The 18837-nt window shown below is 35.7% G+C and overlaps 1 protein-coding gene across 1 annotated transcript in view; it reads left to right on the top strand.

Annotated features, from left to right (window-relative positions):
* The window catches only part of GALNT13 (polypeptide N-acetylgalactosaminyltransferase 13), a 528170-nt gene that overhangs the window by 461516 nt on the left and 47817 nt on the right, over window positions 1-18837 (top strand). Inside the window, exon 10 of the mRNA XM_049615630.1 lies at window positions 9858-9997. Within this exon, the coding sequence (XP_049471587.1) occupies window positions 9858-9997 (140 nt within the window). The remainder of the gene's footprint in view (window positions 1-9857; window positions 9998-18837) is intronic.

Here is an 18837-nt window from a genome sequence, read left to right as displayed (position 1 = left end):
TGTATCTGCAACCTTATGAATTTATTCTAGTTTTTTTTCATGGAGTCTTTCTATATATATCTATCTATCTATCTATCTATATATATATATAGATATAGATATATAGATATATATCTATAGTATATATATATACTATCATGTCATCTGCAAATAGTGAAAGTTTTACTTCTTCCTTACAATTGGGATGGATTTTTATTTACTTTTCTTGTCTGATTGCTATGGCCAGGATTTCTAGTGCTATGTTGAATAAAAGTGGTAAGAGTGGGCATCCTTGTCTTGTTCCTCATCTTCAGGGAAAATCTGTTTTTCACTATTATGATGTTGGCTGTGGGTTTTTCACATATGGCAATGGCTCTCTTTGCCTGTTGTGGGCAGGGTTTGGTCCCTGTGTTATTAGTGAGCCAGTCTAGGGCTACTTTGGGTTTAAGTTAGGCATTTGCCAGAGATGCAGTAGCAGTGAATTGTAGGGTGCTCTTGCTATGTTGTTTCCTGGGAAGTATTTGTTGGTCCATGGGGCCTGCAGTCAGACCAGATTTCTGCCTCCAGCCCATTGCAGAGACTGCAGTTGTACTGGAGCATGTGGTTGTCTTCCTATCTCCCCAGGACAGGAGTTACTTTGGAGTGATGCTGGCCCCTATTGGGGCTGCTTATACACTGCCAGGCTTGTGGCACCACCATGGATGGGCTCTAGCTGAGAGCATATTGGAGAAAATAGGTCTATGGGAGAATGCAGGTACAGGGCATGGGGTGCTAGGAAAGTTTTTGCACGTCTGCTGTGGGAAGGGGCCTGGAGCTGAGGCCTGGCTGGAGGGGGCAGGCTAGTGTCTGTAGGTGCCTGTGTATCTAGGCTGGGGACTAGAGGAGAGAAATGGCACCTGCCAGATCTTTTGTTCTTGAAGAAGTCTCTCAAGGATCCCTGCCTCTCCAGCATAAGCTTTGAGATTAGTAAACAAATCTCCCTCTCATATACAACAGGCATTTTTCAACTTGTTGCTTCTACGCTATAGCTCAACCTGCTGATTTTTAAAGTTATAATTAAGCCCTCCTAGTTGTAAGAACTTATGAAATTAGGCCCCTCTGGTTTTCAAAGCCAAATATTATGGGGATTGTCTTCCCTATGTGAGTTCCCTGTGGCTGGGGTGCCTGGTATGAAGGTCTGTTTCTTTCTCTTCCTGAGCCCATGGCATCCCTCCCTCCGGTGTACAGTCCCACGGGTCTATTTAGCTCCTGACCTCCTCCCCATCCTTCCTAACCTCTTTGATGTGGCCTTTTCTGTACATTTAGCTGTGGAGAGTCTGTTCTGCCAGTCTTCTCATTGTTTTCTGGATTATTTATAGTCATGTAGGTGTTATCTAGTTGTATCTATGGGATGAGGTGAGCTTACCATACTCCTCTTCTGCCATCTTCCCCAGAAGTCACTAGTAATCAATTTTAAATAGTAATATAATACCATTTACCTTCACATTATTTAAAAAATGGTAAATTAAAGGATAAATTAAAATAGCCAGTGTTCTGGAAGGGAAATTAGCTTCCTACACTGTAAGAAGTTATGTAAATTTGAACCTTTCTGGAAAGCAGGTTAGTTTTTTATACACACACACACACACACACACACACACACACACACACACAAATATACACACACACATATATATGTCTTGAAATCACATAATTTATCAAAATACATTGCTTCTAAAAAATTATCCTAATGAAATAAAAGGCATGATAAAAATGTGCAAAGATGTTCATTGATTTTAAAGTCCAAAATTAGAAATAACTTGAATGTCCAAGTATAGGAAATGAATTAAGTTATTACTAATTCATAAAATAGAATACCACAGAGGCATTAAAAACGAAGGTATAGAAGAGTTTAGTTGACCTGAAAAGTTATCATGACATACTGTTTTAGCAAAAAATTACATTGCAAGTTAATATTACATTATACATATTACAGAATCATTTTTTGTAAGAAATGTATCTTACAGTTATACATAAATAGAAATCTAGAAAAATCAATACCATAAGGTAAATATAGCCATATTACAATTGATTTTTATTTTACTTTACATATTTATTAATGTTTTAGAATTATCTGCAACGAATATATCTCAAATAACTATAAGAAGTTTTTTTTTAATTTTTAAGTGTTTTTATATTATTTTTGACAGAGTGAGAGATAGAGTGTGAGCAGAGAAAGGGCAAAGAGAGAGAGAGAGATACAGAATCTGAAGCAGGCTCCAGGCTCTGAGCTGTCAGCACAGAGCCCGACATGGTGCTCAAACTCACAAACCACCAGATCATGTCCTGAGCTGAAGTTGGGCGCTTAGCCCACTGAGCCACCCAGGTGCCCCTGTAAGAGGTTTTAAAAAGACCAATATATAAATTGTGTGCAAACTTTTCCTTACTGCTGGGGGATAAAAAACAAATTCATGCAAGTAGATCAGTGGTATTTTTTAAAAATCTGTTTAATGTTTATTCATTTTTTGAGAGAAAGAGAGACAGAGGGTGAGCGAGGAGGGGCAGAGAGTGAGGGAGACACAGATCCAATGCAGGGTCCAGGCTCTGAGCTGTCCGAACAAACCCTGATGGGTCTCGAACCCACGAATCACGAGATCATGACCTGAGCTGAAGTTAGACGTTTAACCTACTGAACCATCCAGGTGCCCCTAGATCACTGGTATTTTTATTGGCTCCATATCTCCTTTGCATTTTCCGTAGAATACGGAGAAGATGACTGACTACATAATCTGGCTGTTCTAGTGTTCTAAACACTGCCTTGAACATCCTTACTTGGATTTTTTTTTCCTACCATAGATTTTATAGTCCATTTGCCTTAAATGATACTAAATTTACCTTTATTTTTAAAGGCCATTGCAAAGATTCACTTTTCTTATTCCCCATATTCTCCTTGATCTGGGAGTAAGCAGTTGAAAATGAGGTTTTTATTACCAAATTGAACTGAAGTTTGAGGCAATTACCTAGAAAATGTAGCCTCAAGACCTGCCCAAACTATTGACTATGGAATCAGACAGACTTAAATAAATTGAGAAGTTGTCTTTTATTTGCAGCTTCTATGTGATATATCTCTCAGTAGAAGCTATAATCATTGCACAATTCATTATCTCATTTTTATTCCATTAAAATAAAATTGCAGTAATAATAGGAAATAATAAATTCAACAGATAATCACTATATATTATTAGCTGGCATGTGCCATCAGCCTGTTAATGTAATTCTACCCAGTAACTTCCTAGTGAGTGGTTATGAGCCTGGGTAATTTGTGTGTATATCAAGAACAGATAAAAATTAAAATGGTGACTTAAAAGAATAGTTTTCAGTTAAAAAAATTTGAAATATAGTATTTAAATACTGTAGAATATAATAATCTCTAAGTGGCTTAAAAATGATTTTTAGGGGTGCCTGGGTGGCTCAGTTGGTTAAGCGACCAACTCTTGGTTTTGGCCTAGGTCATGATCTCACAGTTCCTGAGTTTAAGCCCCACATCTGGCTCTGTGCTGACAGCGCAGAGACTGTTTAGAATTCTCTCTCTCCCTCTCTCTCTGCTTCTCCCCTGCTTGTGTTCACTCTCTCTCTCAAAATAAGTAAATAAATATTTAAAAATGATTTTTTATTATGAATACTTTTGAGGAGAAAGAAATGCAGATCTTCATCCATAAAGCTCCTGATAAAGTTTCAAAGTAAATAACAAAATAAAAAAAAGAAAAAAGAAAGAAGGTGATTTTCTATTAATAAGGAATCTTGAAAGTATATTAAAAAATTGAGTTGAAACTATGTATAATGGTCTACTATAATATACAAGTATATTGTTAATATGATATCATTGTACATAAAAAACACTGATTAGCTGCATAGTTTTAAGCGTGCTTAAGGAAAAAATAGATTTTTTTTAAAAGTTTTTTTTCCTCTCCTTTAGTAGCAAAGGGAATGTGCTGGGTTTTTTTTTTTTGTTTGTTTTTTGTTTCACATTTGTTTTATTTAGTTATGACAATAAAATATTTATATATATTTAAATTATCTGTATTTTATTAACATTTTTCCATATTCTCATATAGAGTTAATTGTTTCAATATATGTATTTTGATAATTAGATATACATACCATTAATCTACTTACATATTCCTGATTGAAGGAAATAATTTCCCCTTCTCTCCACATTAAGCTGTGCTGCAATATATATTCTTTCATATAAAACTCTAAGCTTTGGCCTATAATCAGGCCATTCTGTCATCAGGTACCTTGATTATAGGGAACCAGAACTATAGGCTTATTAGCCATCTACTAAGGAAAAACTTAACTGAGATTATTGATCTTCAATTTATTATCAATTTAAAAATTTAAAGCATGATTGCTCTACATATCTAAATTTAATACTACCTTGAAATAGATTTTAAAATGATGAACAAAGGACAGGTTATTAAATAAAGGATAACAAAACTGTACTTGTTATTTACCTATTAATCACACTTACAAATCATGAGTTGATAAAAATAATCTTTTTAACTTATTATGAAGCTTTATCTAACTGTCAGAGCTTTCCCAGTGTCTCTGCAAGTCTCACTTAAAGATGTACTTTAAAAACTTGAAACTTTTATAAGCTGTCTTTGAAAAAAATAATAGCATATTAAGATGAATTCTATTACAACATTCCTCCCTCACACTAGTGTATTTTTGTCATAACATGTATCACCTTCGAATGTATTACTGTTTATGTCTCTCTCCTCTAGAATGTAAACTCCATAGAGGAAGATATTTTTAATTTGTTCATTGATATATCCCAAGTGTCTAGAAAATGTACCTTGTATATAGTTGGGACACAATAAATATCTGCAGACTTAATCTTGGCTTGGCCTCTGTTCTGTATTTTTGTCTTTTTTTCACTTTCTTTTTCTATCTATGTGTTTATTTCACTCCTGTATTTATGTCACTGTATTAGGCATTCTCTATATGGTAGCCTCAGAAATTCCAGGCTTAAATCATCTTTACAGCTAGCAATTCCAGAGGAAATAGAGCTTCAACTTCATAATAGTCCTAGAAAATTCTCAGAGTATATATTTTTATTAGGCTGGCTGGTTCATAGGTCCATTCCTGAGCCAATCATCATGATGGGTTATGCGTAAGATGGAAAAATGGAAAGCCTTGATTGTCTTGGGTGTTACTTGGATTTGGCCTGAACAACAACAGCATCGCCTGGGAGCCTATTAGATATGCAGATTCTCAGGCCTCATTCAGACCAATTGAATCAGAATCTGCATTTAAACAAGATTCCCTGGTGATATCCCTTTAGTTTATGTACCCAGTTGGAGCTGGAAAGATGGGAAGAGCGGTGTGGTTATCAATTCACACAAACTGAAAGTGAGAGAGGAGTGATTGCTCAAAGAGAATTTGAATGCCCTTATCAGAAGGCAGAATGGATGTCAGGCATGCAGAAACAAGAGATATCCATTAAAATATACAATATGTATTCAGTAATTATTATATACCAATAATGTATACTATACTACATACTGTGCTCTTTTCATATATTACATAGTATTCACAACATTGCACGAGACATTATCAGATAGGATACCCTGGGCTTCAAGAGATTAATTTATACAAAATTTTTATTGGGGATATAATAAGAAAGTTTATAATATAATGTCAATTAGTTATAAGTACCCTGGAGAATGATTAAACAGAATAGAGGATAGAGCAATGATGCAGGATGATGGGAGGGAGGGATCCATTTAGGTAGGAAGGTCAAAATGACTCGGAGGAAGTGAAGTCTTAGCAGACACTTCAGTGTACTGAAGGACAACTCATGGAGGGTCCTGATTATTACCATACCAGACAGGAAAAAGGACAAGTAGAAGCTGTGAGTTGGGAAAGAACTTGGCATGTTTGAAGAAAAGGAAAGAATAATACAAAAAAGCCATTGTGGCTACAGTGAAGTGAATACAGATGGTTAGGTAATAGAGATAATCAAGATTCATTTCATGAAGGATCTTAGGCAATGGCTGGGATATTGTCAATTATTCTTAGCACAATGAAAAAAATCAATGGAAGCTTTGGGGCAGGATAGTGACATGACTTTATATTTCAATTGTATTGTCCAGGGAGTAGGCAATAGTGAATAAAGGATAGATGGAGAATTGTAGGTGCCCGGGGGACTATTTAGGAGCCTGTTTCAATGCTGGTTCAGGCAAGAGATGAGAGACTGTGCAACCAGGATGGCAAAGGCGATTTTTGAGGGGCTGAGGACATATTTTGAGTGTAGAACAAATAGGAATTGCTAATGAGCTGAATGTGTGTGTGTATGAGTTAAAGATAATTACTCTCATGTTTTTGCCCTGAGAAAATGGGTGGACATTTGTGGTAGTTGCTGAAAGGAGAACCCTGGAGATGAATGAAGCTGGAAAATCAAGAGGACTATTTTGGACATATCAAATTTGGGAGGCCTATTTAGATCCCAGTGAAATTGCTAGGTAAACAATTGGATAAAGTACTTTAGGGAGGTTTGGGTTGTAGATAAGAGTTTGGGAAACAAGTGGAGAATGAGTAAGCAGAATAGAGGATAGAGCAATGACCCAGGATGATGGGAGGGGGGATCAATTCAAGCCATGGAACTGGATAATTCAGTCTCCACTTCACAGTCTCTCATTGACACAGGCTAATAAAGGCCTTACCATCTTGTAGCCGTACCCACTGTGGTACAAGGCCTCCTTAGCCCCTATGATAGATGAAAAAAGAGCCAGAGGGTGTCACACCTGGTCTTCTGTCTTTAGGACAAGAAGTGACATTTATCCCTTTCCCCTAATAGCTTATTGCCCAGGACTAGTCAATACCCTTGCCTAATAACTGCAAGGGCTGGAAATGTGGAAAAATACATGAATGTTGGGTAACCACTGCTGTCTCTCACATATCACTTTTTTTTAGGGCTCAATGAATAGTTGTTTTTAGTTTTAGTTTTATTTTATTCCCAGTATAGTTAACATAGTGTTATATTGGTTTCAGGTGTATATATAGTGATTCAACAATTCCAGACATCACCCAGTGCTCATCATGACAAACGTACTCCTTGATCCCCATCACCTATTTCACCCACTCCCCATTAATCTCCCTTCTGGTAACCATCAGTTTGTTCTCTATAGTTAAGAGTGTGTTTCTTGGTTTGTCTTTCTCTTTTTTTCTTTGCTCATTTGGTTTCTTAAATTCCACATATGAGACACATCATATGGTATTTGTTTTTCTCTGACTTATTTTGCCTAGCATTATACTCTCTAGCTCTATCCATGTCATTGCAAATGGCAGGATTTCATTCTGTTTCATGGCTGAATAATATTATGTATTCATCTATTGATGGACACTTGGCTGCTTTCATAATTTGGCTATTGGAAATAATGCTGCTATAAAAAAGAGGTGTATGTACCCTCCTAGTATTTTCATATTCTTTGGGTGGATACCCAGTAGTGTGATTAGTAGATTGTAAGGTAGTTCTATTTTTAATTTTTTGAGGAACCTCCATACTGTTTTCCACAATGGGTGCACCAGTTTGCATTCCCACCAACAGTGTAAGAGGGTTCCTTTTTCTCCCCATCCTTGCCAACACTTTGTTTCTTGTGTTTTTGACACTTGCGATACCTCACTGTAATGTTGATTTGGATCTCCCTGATGATAAATGACGATGAACATCTTTTCATGTCTGATGGTCATCTGCAGGCCTTTGGAGAACTCTGTTCATGTCTTATGCCTGTTTTTTAATTGGATTGTTTCTTGGCTATTGAGTTGTGTAAGTTCTTTATGTATTTTGGATACTGACCCTCATAGTATCTGATTTCTATGTGGGTAAAAACAGAGGGAAAAAGCCATCCACACCAAAATATTAACATAAGCCCATAGTATTTTGGTACATTTCTAACAGTAATTTAAAGTAATTACTAGGACTAAGACAAACCCATGTTGTAGTGGCAATGCCAAGGGGTGGCTTAGAGGTGGTAAGGTGAGAAGGTTTTAGCTTCTTCTAATAGCATCTGTCATTTTCCACCAACCAAATCTTTGCCAAATCTGATGTGGGCAATTAACATTTTCTCTTATCTAATGTAAAACATATGTAAATGAATCTTCAAACTCCTTTTTAATCAGAAAATTACTCATAAATGCCTTCTAGGAAAGAGGTGCCTGGGTGGCTCAATTGGTTAAGTATCCGGCTTTGTCTAAGGCCATGATCTCATGGTTCGTGAGTTTGAGCCCTGTGTGGGCTCTGTGCTGTCAGCCCAGAGCCTGGAGCCTTCTCTTGATTCTGTGTCTCCCTTTCTTTCTGCCCTCCCCCACTCTATATATAGCATCTCTATATATGATTTTCAAGAGTGTTTATTAGGTCATTGCAATTCATGTAGCAGTTAATACAAAGAGAAATTCTTGTAGTGATCTGTTTTGTAAATGTTTTCCAGCCTCTTTTTTTAAAGGTTACACTCCAGATTGGAAGTTCTGAATAGAATTATTTTGAAAGCAAATATTTATCTGTTTTAAAAGCCCAAAGACCTTATTGTTTTCCATCCAAACACCAGCTAGAAAAATCAATATTGTCTTTTAAAAGGAAATGGTTTGGCTGCTTAAGCATCATCAGAATGCTTTCTAACAACACTAAGGCATTTAATTTTGGAAAAACAAAAATTCTGAAGAATGTTTGAAGAACAGTGGGGGAAGGGGGAAACTAACAGGTAATGAACTTCAAGAGTGTTGCCTCTTGAATACAGTGACTCAAATAATGACATTAGTTACAGATATTTGGATGGTCTAAACAATTATTCATTATTTTATAGGATTGTTAGGTTTTGCTGCTTAATTGGGACAGTATATACCAAGTACTGGGCCATTTGGGTGTGTGTGTGTGTGTGTGTGTGTGTGTGTGTGTGCGTGCGCGCGCGCGCATGCCCAAGTCTGGTTGCTTATTCATCTCAAAGGAAACAGGTTAAACAGAGACCTTTTCAAAGTAATCTAAGAAATGTAATCTTCTCATCATTATTTCATTCAAATCATTTTTAATATTGATAGTAATGAACAAATAATACCACCATGATTTCTTTTTATGTAAAAATTAGTAGCACCGTTGGTTTTAATTCTCAGCTGGAAAGCATCTTTTATGACCATCAATGGAAATATTCGTTTTAATTTCATATATTATACTGTTACATGAAGTGAAATTAAGCATTTTTAATGTACATATGTGAGTATAAGTCATTTGTTTATGTTAACCTCTTATCTATTTACTAACTTATCCAAGAATTCAAGCTGGCTTACATTAATTAATAAAATAATACAGGAAAAAAATAAAGAAAAAATCAGGTCTATGGCAGACTGAGATAGAGTAAAATTTCTAGAAGAGAGAAAATTAGAACACACAAGTGTTCATTGTGAGGATCATATTTATATAAATTTATCATGAAATCTATGGTGGTGAGTAAAAGACACTAGGAAAATATGAAGATTGGAATTTTTAATAAAGAGAAGCAGCTACATTATCACACGGCTCAGTTAAGCTTTAATTATGAGGTGCTAAATTAATACCAATTTACACTTATTTGATTAATTATTCAATCTAAGAAGTGTAAGTACTTGGTAATAAATATTTGCATTTGAAAAGCCATAACCAAAGGAAAATCTGTTTTTGATATCTATTTCATGTACTAATTTGTTGCTAGTAAGAAAATCAGTTTAGTAGCAGCTGCAAATGCACTTGAATTTGATGGAATTGTAATTATAGAGGGGGAAAAAAACTGATAGCAAACTGATAACAGAGTGAAACAGTACTAAAATGAAAATAGAACTGATTTGCGTGTTTCTCTGAAAAATTCCAGGTGTTGTCAAAGTGGATTACGGAGATGTGTCAGTCAGAAAAACACTAAGAGAAAATCTGAAGTGTAAGCCCTTTTCTTGGTACCTTGAAAACATCTATCCGGACTCCCAGATCCCAAGACGTTATTACTCACTTGGTGAGGTATGAATTATTTATTTTGGTTAAGTTATAAATATATTTTGCAAATGGAGCAATTTCTAAGGAACTCAATGTTTTTTTATGTTATGAATAAAATGGTTTAAGCGTTTTTACATAGATCTATTTTAAGTAAATTCTCAAGTCACTTATAGTCTCAAAGACTGTAAAGGTCTTTATCACTGAGATTTGCAAAAGTAAGGGATAGTTTAAGACTAGTATTTTCTTGTTTATTTACCAACAGGTCAGAAACTTTTTGGTCATATGGATCTTCCACTCTTATAATTTCTTGTGAACGCTAAGAGCTTTGGTTTAAGTGGGATAAAATCTATATTTAATGTATTGAAACTAAACCTGATAATTTTAAAACTTACTTATTAATCCATTAAAAATAATGTTTTCTGGGGGCACCTGCGTGGCTCAGTCGGTTAAGCATCCGACTTCAGCTCAGGTCATGATCTCACAATTTATGGGTTCGAGCCCCACGTCAGGCTCTGTGCTGACAGCTCAGAGTCTGCAGCCTGCTTTGGATTCTGTGTCTCCCTCTGTCTCTCTGACCCTTCCCCACTCGTGCTCACACATGCTCGCTCACTCTCAAATAAACATTGAAAATTTCTTTTAAAAAAATCATGTTATCTGGGGACACCTGGGTAGCTCAGTTGGTTAAGCATCTGACTCTTGATCTCAAGGTCATGAGTTCAAGCTCTACATTGGGCTCCATGCTGGGCACGGAATCTACTTAAAAAAAAAAAAAATGAATGATGATGATGATGATGATGTCCCTTACATGTTAATATAAGTAGTATGTTTAAAAAATATATTTTCCAAAGCAAAATCAAATAGTAAGATTAGCATCAGTTATATTTTTGTAAATTGCATTACTGTCTGGCCTAATAGAAGTTAACTGGAGTCATCTGTTTTGGTACTCAGTCTACTGTAATATCACACATCGTGTAGCCTCTGAGAGTCTCCTTGTACATCCATGAGAAGTAATATCTCAGTGTAATTTAAATCGTGTTGACTGTGTAGGCCCACTGAAAACCACTGACCCTATGCCATTGTTTTCTAAAATGTCTATTATCTTTAGAAATACATAGTTGGTTTCATTATGACTATATAAACATATATTCAGTGTCTCAAACTTAAAACCCATTCCTTTATGAATTATATGTTCCAAATTTGTAATTTTCCACTTAGTAGGGATTAGATTTGAGAATCATAACTAATTTAATACTGGCTGTAATTAAATAATTTTGACAGCAATGACGCAATGCATTTGGAAAATAATTATTAATTAGGTCTGTCCTTAGGTTAAAATTGCCATTTTCTTGGATAATAGAATATCTGAAATGTATAGAATATAATCTAGCACTTTTTTGATTCATTTGCTGAAAATAAAAATCTGTAACTTTAATCTATAAATGTAATTTATTTATGATTAAGTAGAAAATGATTGAAGAAAAAAAACACTGAAACTGGGTGGACCCCTACCTGAATTGGTTTTTAAAGGCTGTTTTTCTGTGCCACATCCCGGCACTATTTGTCAAATCTCCTCTTCCTGGTTAACCATGTAAATATCTCTTTAACCTTAATCTGAATAATGTAGTGCAAAGATTCATGTGTAATAACAGTGAATGTATGACTTTCTAAGTGTCATTCTAGTTAATAGTACTGTGCCTCAGGGTGTTGTTGTTTTTAATTCTTGTTGGCTTTTATTGGGGGGAGGTTGTTGCCATTGTTTTTCAAATATGCAATATTTCCACGTAAGTACTAATGTTACAGTGATTTATACTTAATACATAAAAAAATGAGTGCTTTTTAAACTAGAACACTGTTTGCATGCTAGTTATTATGATCTAATGCTACTGAAGATCATCAATATCTAATACTTTCTTTCATTTCTTTACTGAAAAGTTTAACAATTGTGAACTTGACAGTACCCTAAGAAGAAGGGCATGTTTCCATTCTTGTAGTAGAGTGTTTCTCTGGCTGTAGTCAGTGGACCCAGCTAATGAGTAAATACGGATTACTTTTTCTAAAATGAGGTATCACCAGGGCATATAACAAAACAGATAAGAGTAAGGAGACTTTTTTGAAATTCTCTGGGGCCACCAGAGTGACTCCTGAGAAAGGGCTCTAAAACAGAACCTAGATATTTACTTCTGTGTTAAAAATCCAATTTTATGGGGTGCCTGGGTGGCTCAGTCGGTTGACCGTCCGACTTCGGCTCAGGTCATGATCTTGCAGTTCGAGGGTTTGGGCCCCACGTGGGGCTATGCTCTGACAGCTCAGAGCCTAGAGCTTACTTCAAGTTCTGTGTCTCCGGCTCTCTCTGTCCCTCCCCCGCTCATTCTCTGTCTCTCTCTCAAAAATAAGCATTAAAAATTTTCTCTTTAAATCCAATCTTATGGTTTCCTGTGTTACATCAAGGAAACCTAATTAACTGACTTGCTAAAAAACTAAAAATATAGTGTGGGTAAATTCCTTTGTACAACCTACTGATTTTGAATTGGCTGTCTTCTGTGATAGATCAGTTGGCCGTATTTTAATGTACAGAAATGGGTTGAAAGAGAGAGATTGCACCTTTCTGGGTTTTTGAAACCTATCCAGAAAAGGCAGCATGTTGTATTGAAAAAATCCCAGACCTTGGAGGCAAGCAGAGGAAGGTTTAAATCATGAAGTCATAGCTTACTACTCAAATGGCACTAGGTATCCTCTCTGCTGCCTGTTAGCAATGTGAAGACAATCATAAAGGGCTATAGTGATGATTGAAGATATAAAGCATCTAGCATAATGCCTTGCAAGGAGTAGTAGAGCAGCATCAGTAGTAACAGTTATTGTAATTATTATAGCTACCATTTACTGATGTCTCATTTAGTCAAACACTACGCTAGATGCCTTATAACAATTCCATGTATATTTAAAAAGTATTTAATTTCTTATTAAAAAATCTCAACTCCATGACTTGGGATTTATTATTATCCCCGTTTAAAATGGAAACTGACATATAGAAGTTTTATGTGATTCACCTATAGGTCATTGAGCTACCTATTAAAGTCAGGATTCAAATACATGTTAGTCTGACATTAAAGCTTGCTTTTTCTTATAACTAGAAAGACAAAATAGCTTGTGTTACTACAGTTTATTCAAAGTGCTTTCATTAAATAAGAGGTGGAGTTGGAATCTATATGTTACATGCTAAGGATGCAAAGTCAAATAAGTGAAACCCTTTACTCTTAACCCATTCTACCGAAATGGGGGCAGGAGATATGGCAAAAAACAAAACAAAACAAAACAAAACAAAACAAAACAAAAAAAAAACAACCCACAAATAGTTAAGAAATCCCAAGAAATAAAAGATGCCCTATATGAAGTATATAGGCATTCTATGAAGTGCTGCTTCAAAATCCCCCAAAATTCAAAAATCTATGAGATATAATAAGTTTTAAGCTTGGATAGTGGGATATTAATGTGCTGTAGTTTTCCACTTTAAAACAAGCCTTAAAGAGATGCAATCTAGCATCTGTTTCCATGGAAACAGAAGGACAATTTTACCAAGCACTACTTCCCAATTCAATTTTGCATAGTCATGTATACATAATTTAAGACGGACATTTTGATAATGAGTTTGGGATCAACTGTTAATGGACAACAGACATTTACTTAAAGCTTTTTCTTTCTTACCTCCTGCCATTAACCATTTTTGGAAGAAAGTAAAAGCTGTCTTTCCTTATACATGAGGGTTATTTTTTTTTCAAGTAGTGGGAGCCTCAGAGTGGTATCAGATATCTAAGCTACTTATCAAGACAACAAATGATTTCTTTGTAATATGTATATTTCTCATAGGTGCTCATCACTTAATTTAAAATGAAATTGGTAGCATTTAACAATTTTAAGTTTCCTTAAACTTCAATGTTGTTCAAAGCCTGTTATTTAATATCACAGTGTACTGGTGAATATAAATGCTTCCCTGTCAGTTTTTTCTTTATAACATTTTTAGCTGTTTTGGAAGATGCAAATGTGATATTCAGTTTCTCATTATCCTGTATCATCACCAAAATAATCATTAGGAAAATTATTGATACCAGTGTCTTAATTTCTTATGTTTGAATCTTACTCAGGTAATTGAAATGTTACTTTATCCAGCCCATGAATTACATACAATTCCCAATGGGAAGTTAAAAGCTGTGCGATTGTTTTGAACTAAAACCTTTAAATAGCTTAATGAAGCATGTGCCTTTTAGGCTCAGGAAGCATATCATAATGGAATAAGGACGTTGAGTTCTTCATAGCATTAAATTCTTTCTTAACTAGCCCTTTAGCTTATGGAGATTTAGAATGTCAGTTTCTGATCTTGTAAATATAAAGGCCAATTTCAGTACTATAGGATTGAAAAATAAGATTCTAAAGTCATATGTCTCACCTCAAGTTTTTGGACCAATGACAGGCCAGCATTTTGAGGGGAAAAAATGCATTGTGAGCTATGTAGAATACAGGAGTATCAGGAGAAAGGGATTTCTGTAGCCAAGTGACTTGACTCTTGGGGCTCATAATTTACACTTGCATGTTGCTTCAGAGACGTTTAGACATTAGCCTGTGCAGTTTGGATTGCCTTCTTGACCTCACAACTTCTTTTTCCTTTTGTATCCTTTAACCATAGCAGCTTTGGTTAAGGGTGCTGTTGCATATTGGTACCATATTCTATAAATATTGTTAAAAGCAAATTTGTGTAACTAAAAATAGGAAATGTGAAGCTGCTAGGTTTCAGGGATTGAGGGTACAATCAGTGACAGCTGAACTCAGAGGCTAACATGCTTAGAGATTTACCCTCTGTTGGTAATCAGATCTATTTATAGATCCACAGTCTTCCTGACCTTTCATTAGGATAACCAGTGAGGAAGCCTCCTTTTAGATGATTTACACAAACAGCACATTCTCTCTGCCCATCATTATGTTTCTAAAACTCTTTGGGATCCAGTAGCTAATTTTCAACCCAGGATAACTGAACATGCCTATGTACAGGAAAAAAAAAATGTTACTCCTTCATCAGATGTTAATTTGAAGGCTGTTGGGTTGTGTAACCCACCTGAGAACAAAGTGAGTTTATCACCTAAAAAAAAAATTTTTACTTCACATTGCTGATAGACTAGAACTAATTCTAATTGTATTACTTAAATAGATATTGGCACAAACAATCATAACAAATTATATGCCAATTAGGCATTTACTGAATTCTCTCAATATTCTTGTGTGCTTTTGTTATCCACCAAAATAAATGAAATTATTTGATTTTCTATGCTCTTTACATTGAGTGTATGTGTGTGGACAGGGATAAATATGCCATATAGTCAGAATTTTAAAATTGGGGCATTTTAAACCCAGGTCTACATAAGCAGTCAGCTTGGATTTTTCAAATATATAGATTTTGCACTCATCCTTCTGATTTATGCACAATTTGGCAAAGAGAAAAATCTACTTAAATGCATATTCACTACAGCAATTATAATATGGAAACATTAACATTAAACTGGAATTCACTGCAAATGTGCCTATTTTCTTTGGAAGTAAAGAGAAACCAAATGAGGTTGACATATGTAAAATAATGATAATGAGTAACATAATGTGCAATTGAAAGATAAGCATGTGTTGGAGTAATTAAAGCAAAAAACTATTTTAAGTTTATATTATTATCTTTAGAATGGATTTTACATATTGGTTTCAAAATGCAAAGGTATGAGGGTGAGGGGGGAGTATATGCCTCTTTTCTAGAACTGAGAGTTCTCATTGTTGCTTGCTGTTACAATCCAGCAGAGGGAGCAAAAGCTAATGAACAAACTATGTAAGTGGTAAGAACATTACCATGGCTGCTGCTGAGTAGAAACATTTAGAAAAAGGCTTGCTGATTTCAAACACAAAAACACAAGTGGGAAAAATACTCTCAATTTTATGTCATTAAAAATTGTTTCCAAGCAATAAAAGATTATGTGTAAACAAAGGAATCTCAAAGCAGACAACAATTAAAGTTAAAACTATGTTGGCCCTATGCCACATATTCACAGATACCCCATACCATAAGCAATGAGTCAAAAGAATTTTACAGGTCTGAGAAGTACTGGCCTGCTCTTCTTATGTGAATACAGGTAATAGAATCGGTAAGGAATTTCTAATGAATGAAGATCATCAGTGGTTGGCTGCCTAGATTTTTCTCAGAATTAATGGCATTACCAAATAATTGGTAATGTTTTCAGGTAATATGGTACCAGTGATGAGATCAGGGTCTTTCCTGAAGTTGACTGTTTTGCTTAAACAACATTCTTTGAGGCCCCAGGGTACACTTAGAAGGGTTCTGATTTAAAAATCACACAAGATCATCCTAAATCACATCATCTTTTGCATCTCAAAAAATAAGGTACATAGATTGAACTTTCCTGTATGCCAATACCTTATCATTTACAGTAAGAGTTGCTTGATGAGGACTGTCAGTACACATTGGTGACCATTTTTATATTTTTATGAAAATACAGCAGATTCCCATAGTGTTGGGTTCAGACTTGAGAATAATCTGATGTATACTAATCTGCATGGATTTTTTTTTTAATCTGGATTGTATCGTCCTAGTGACATAAACCTTTTGATATTGTCTCTATCCAGGTGATGTCTCTGTCTTTCGATTTTTAAGTTGGCTATTGATACCCATTCTGTGTTCTATCCTTTTTGCATCTAATGTCATCCTAGCCATAGCCAGAAATGATTTACATGACCTCAGCCCAACAGTGGGGCATCTAGTCTTCATGATTTAGTCCCCTAGGTCTGATCCTAGCCTGCTTTCATGTGTCTTGTTCCATATGTCTTCACCATTGTCTGAATGACCTGTTGTACCCTTTACCTCTGGTTAGCTAGAACTCAATCCTTCCTTGCTCCTTCCTCTCATCTCCTTTCTGATAAATACTGCTCGCCTATCTGGAGGTCAGGACTGGGCAATTCCCAATGTCATGATAGTAGCTTTCAATTCCTTATTTGGACAAATTATTTAACTTCATTGTATCTTAATATTTTCATTTATGAAATGGGGGTAATAGGTTGGTTGTAAATATTAAATTACCTGTTACGCATAAGTGCTTGGAACAGCACATAGCACATACAATTATAATGATTGCTAATTATTATTATTGCAGTGGCAGTGGTATTAGTGGTGGTGGTCGTCACCCCATCTCATCTCATTCTGACAGCTGTCCTAAACCACTGACTCCTATCTGTTTCTAGTCCAGATCCCAAATCTAGCCAACTTCATCAGATTTGACTTGAGCTTCTATTTTATATCTTCTTAGCACCTGCTATATCCTCAGGGACAGGTAATATTACATGTCTAGAAACTACCAAATCACTTTGTGGAATAGTTAGAACATTATCAAAAATAGCACAAGCATCTTTTCATGAAGTCCCCCAAATCAGTCTATTTTAGAAATCCAAAAATAAGCAGTGGCAGCAGTGATGCAGTGTTTGAATCTCTTTGAGTTCTCCCATTAAAACAGAGCATCCAGGATAGCAAAACAAAAAATTGATAGAAAACACTATCAAATTAGGTGGCAGGTATTCTCACAAATCCCAAAATAGAAGTTGTCAATTTCATGACCATGTGATACTCCAATCTTTGCCGGAGGAAGCAAAGAAAGCAATGGGATGTCTGATGGAAATGAGACCCAGATAACCCCCAAAGTGCTAACAGATACTCATGAGAAATTGCCTCAGGCCACTTTGATAATAGTAGCTGAAACTGGGAGAGGTGTTTCCATACAGTCCAATTTGTAAGTCAGTGAAAGGTCTCCTTTCTAATGTCTGAAAGGCTTACACACTCTGAGACTTGTGATTTCTTAAAACTCACTAGCTGAAATTCCTTCTTAGAAGAAACTTCAAGGAATAAAGCCCAATTAAGGGGTAAGAGACAATGAGGACAAAGGAAATGGAAAATCCAGATGAAAATAGGAGAAATGAACAGAACCAGGAGATCTCAAAAAATAGAAGGCTATTATTTCAACTTTTCAGAAAAGTACAGGAACGGGAGAGCCAGACTTGTGAAGTTAGTTAGAAGTGGTCTTCTATATAAACATTCCCAGTTGGGACAGCTGGGAACATTTGCCCTTCAACTTTCCCACTGGGCACTGAGGGAATCGACTTTATGAAGACCTCCTTTTCTCTCCACCAGCACCCAGAGTCTTCAAAATAGGTAGTCCTCCAACTAGCAAGTACTCCACTATGTTCTACCGATGCAAGGGGTTTCAACCCTGAATATACACTCAAGTTATGTGCAGAGCTTTAAGCTCTCTCCTGGTCCTATTCTAGACCATTTGGATCAGAATCTATGAGGGCGAGGCCAGGCAGAACCATATTATAAAAGCTTTCCAGATGCGAACCACTGAAAAAGTTACTTTAGAAAGGAAGACTAATTATAATAGTAATGTCACCATTTAACATCAAAAACCTGCATAACTCCCTCCAAAATGCTAGTTGTTAAACTTTGCTGGACATTAGAATTACCTGGGGGGATTTTAAAACCCCAGATGGCCAAGTGATACCCTCCACCATCTAAATGGGAATGTGTGGACTTGGGAATCAGGCAACAGAAGAGTTTAAAGATTCCAGCTGATTCCCAAAAATAGAAAAGAAAGAAATGGTCTCCTGATAAAACCCTCTCTCTTAAAAGGTCAGGAGAATTGGATTCATGTAATAAGAACAATAATAATTAGAAGAGGATGGCCACAGTAAGAATAAAGATAACAAGGAGGGGAATGATCTCTCTACAAACAATGCATGGACACCAAAGCTTTATGCCCATAGACAGGAAAAGT

The sequence above is a fragment of the Panthera uncia genome (assembly GCF_023721935.1).
Source record: "Panthera uncia isolate 11264 chromosome C1 unlocalized genomic scaffold, Puncia_PCG_1.0 HiC_scaffold_3, whole genome shotgun sequence".
Taxonomy (NCBI): domain Eukaryota; kingdom Metazoa; phylum Chordata; class Mammalia; order Carnivora; family Felidae; genus Panthera; species Panthera uncia.
Note: the sequence above shows the minus strand (reverse complement) of the source record. Positions and strands in the feature narration are given on the sequence as shown.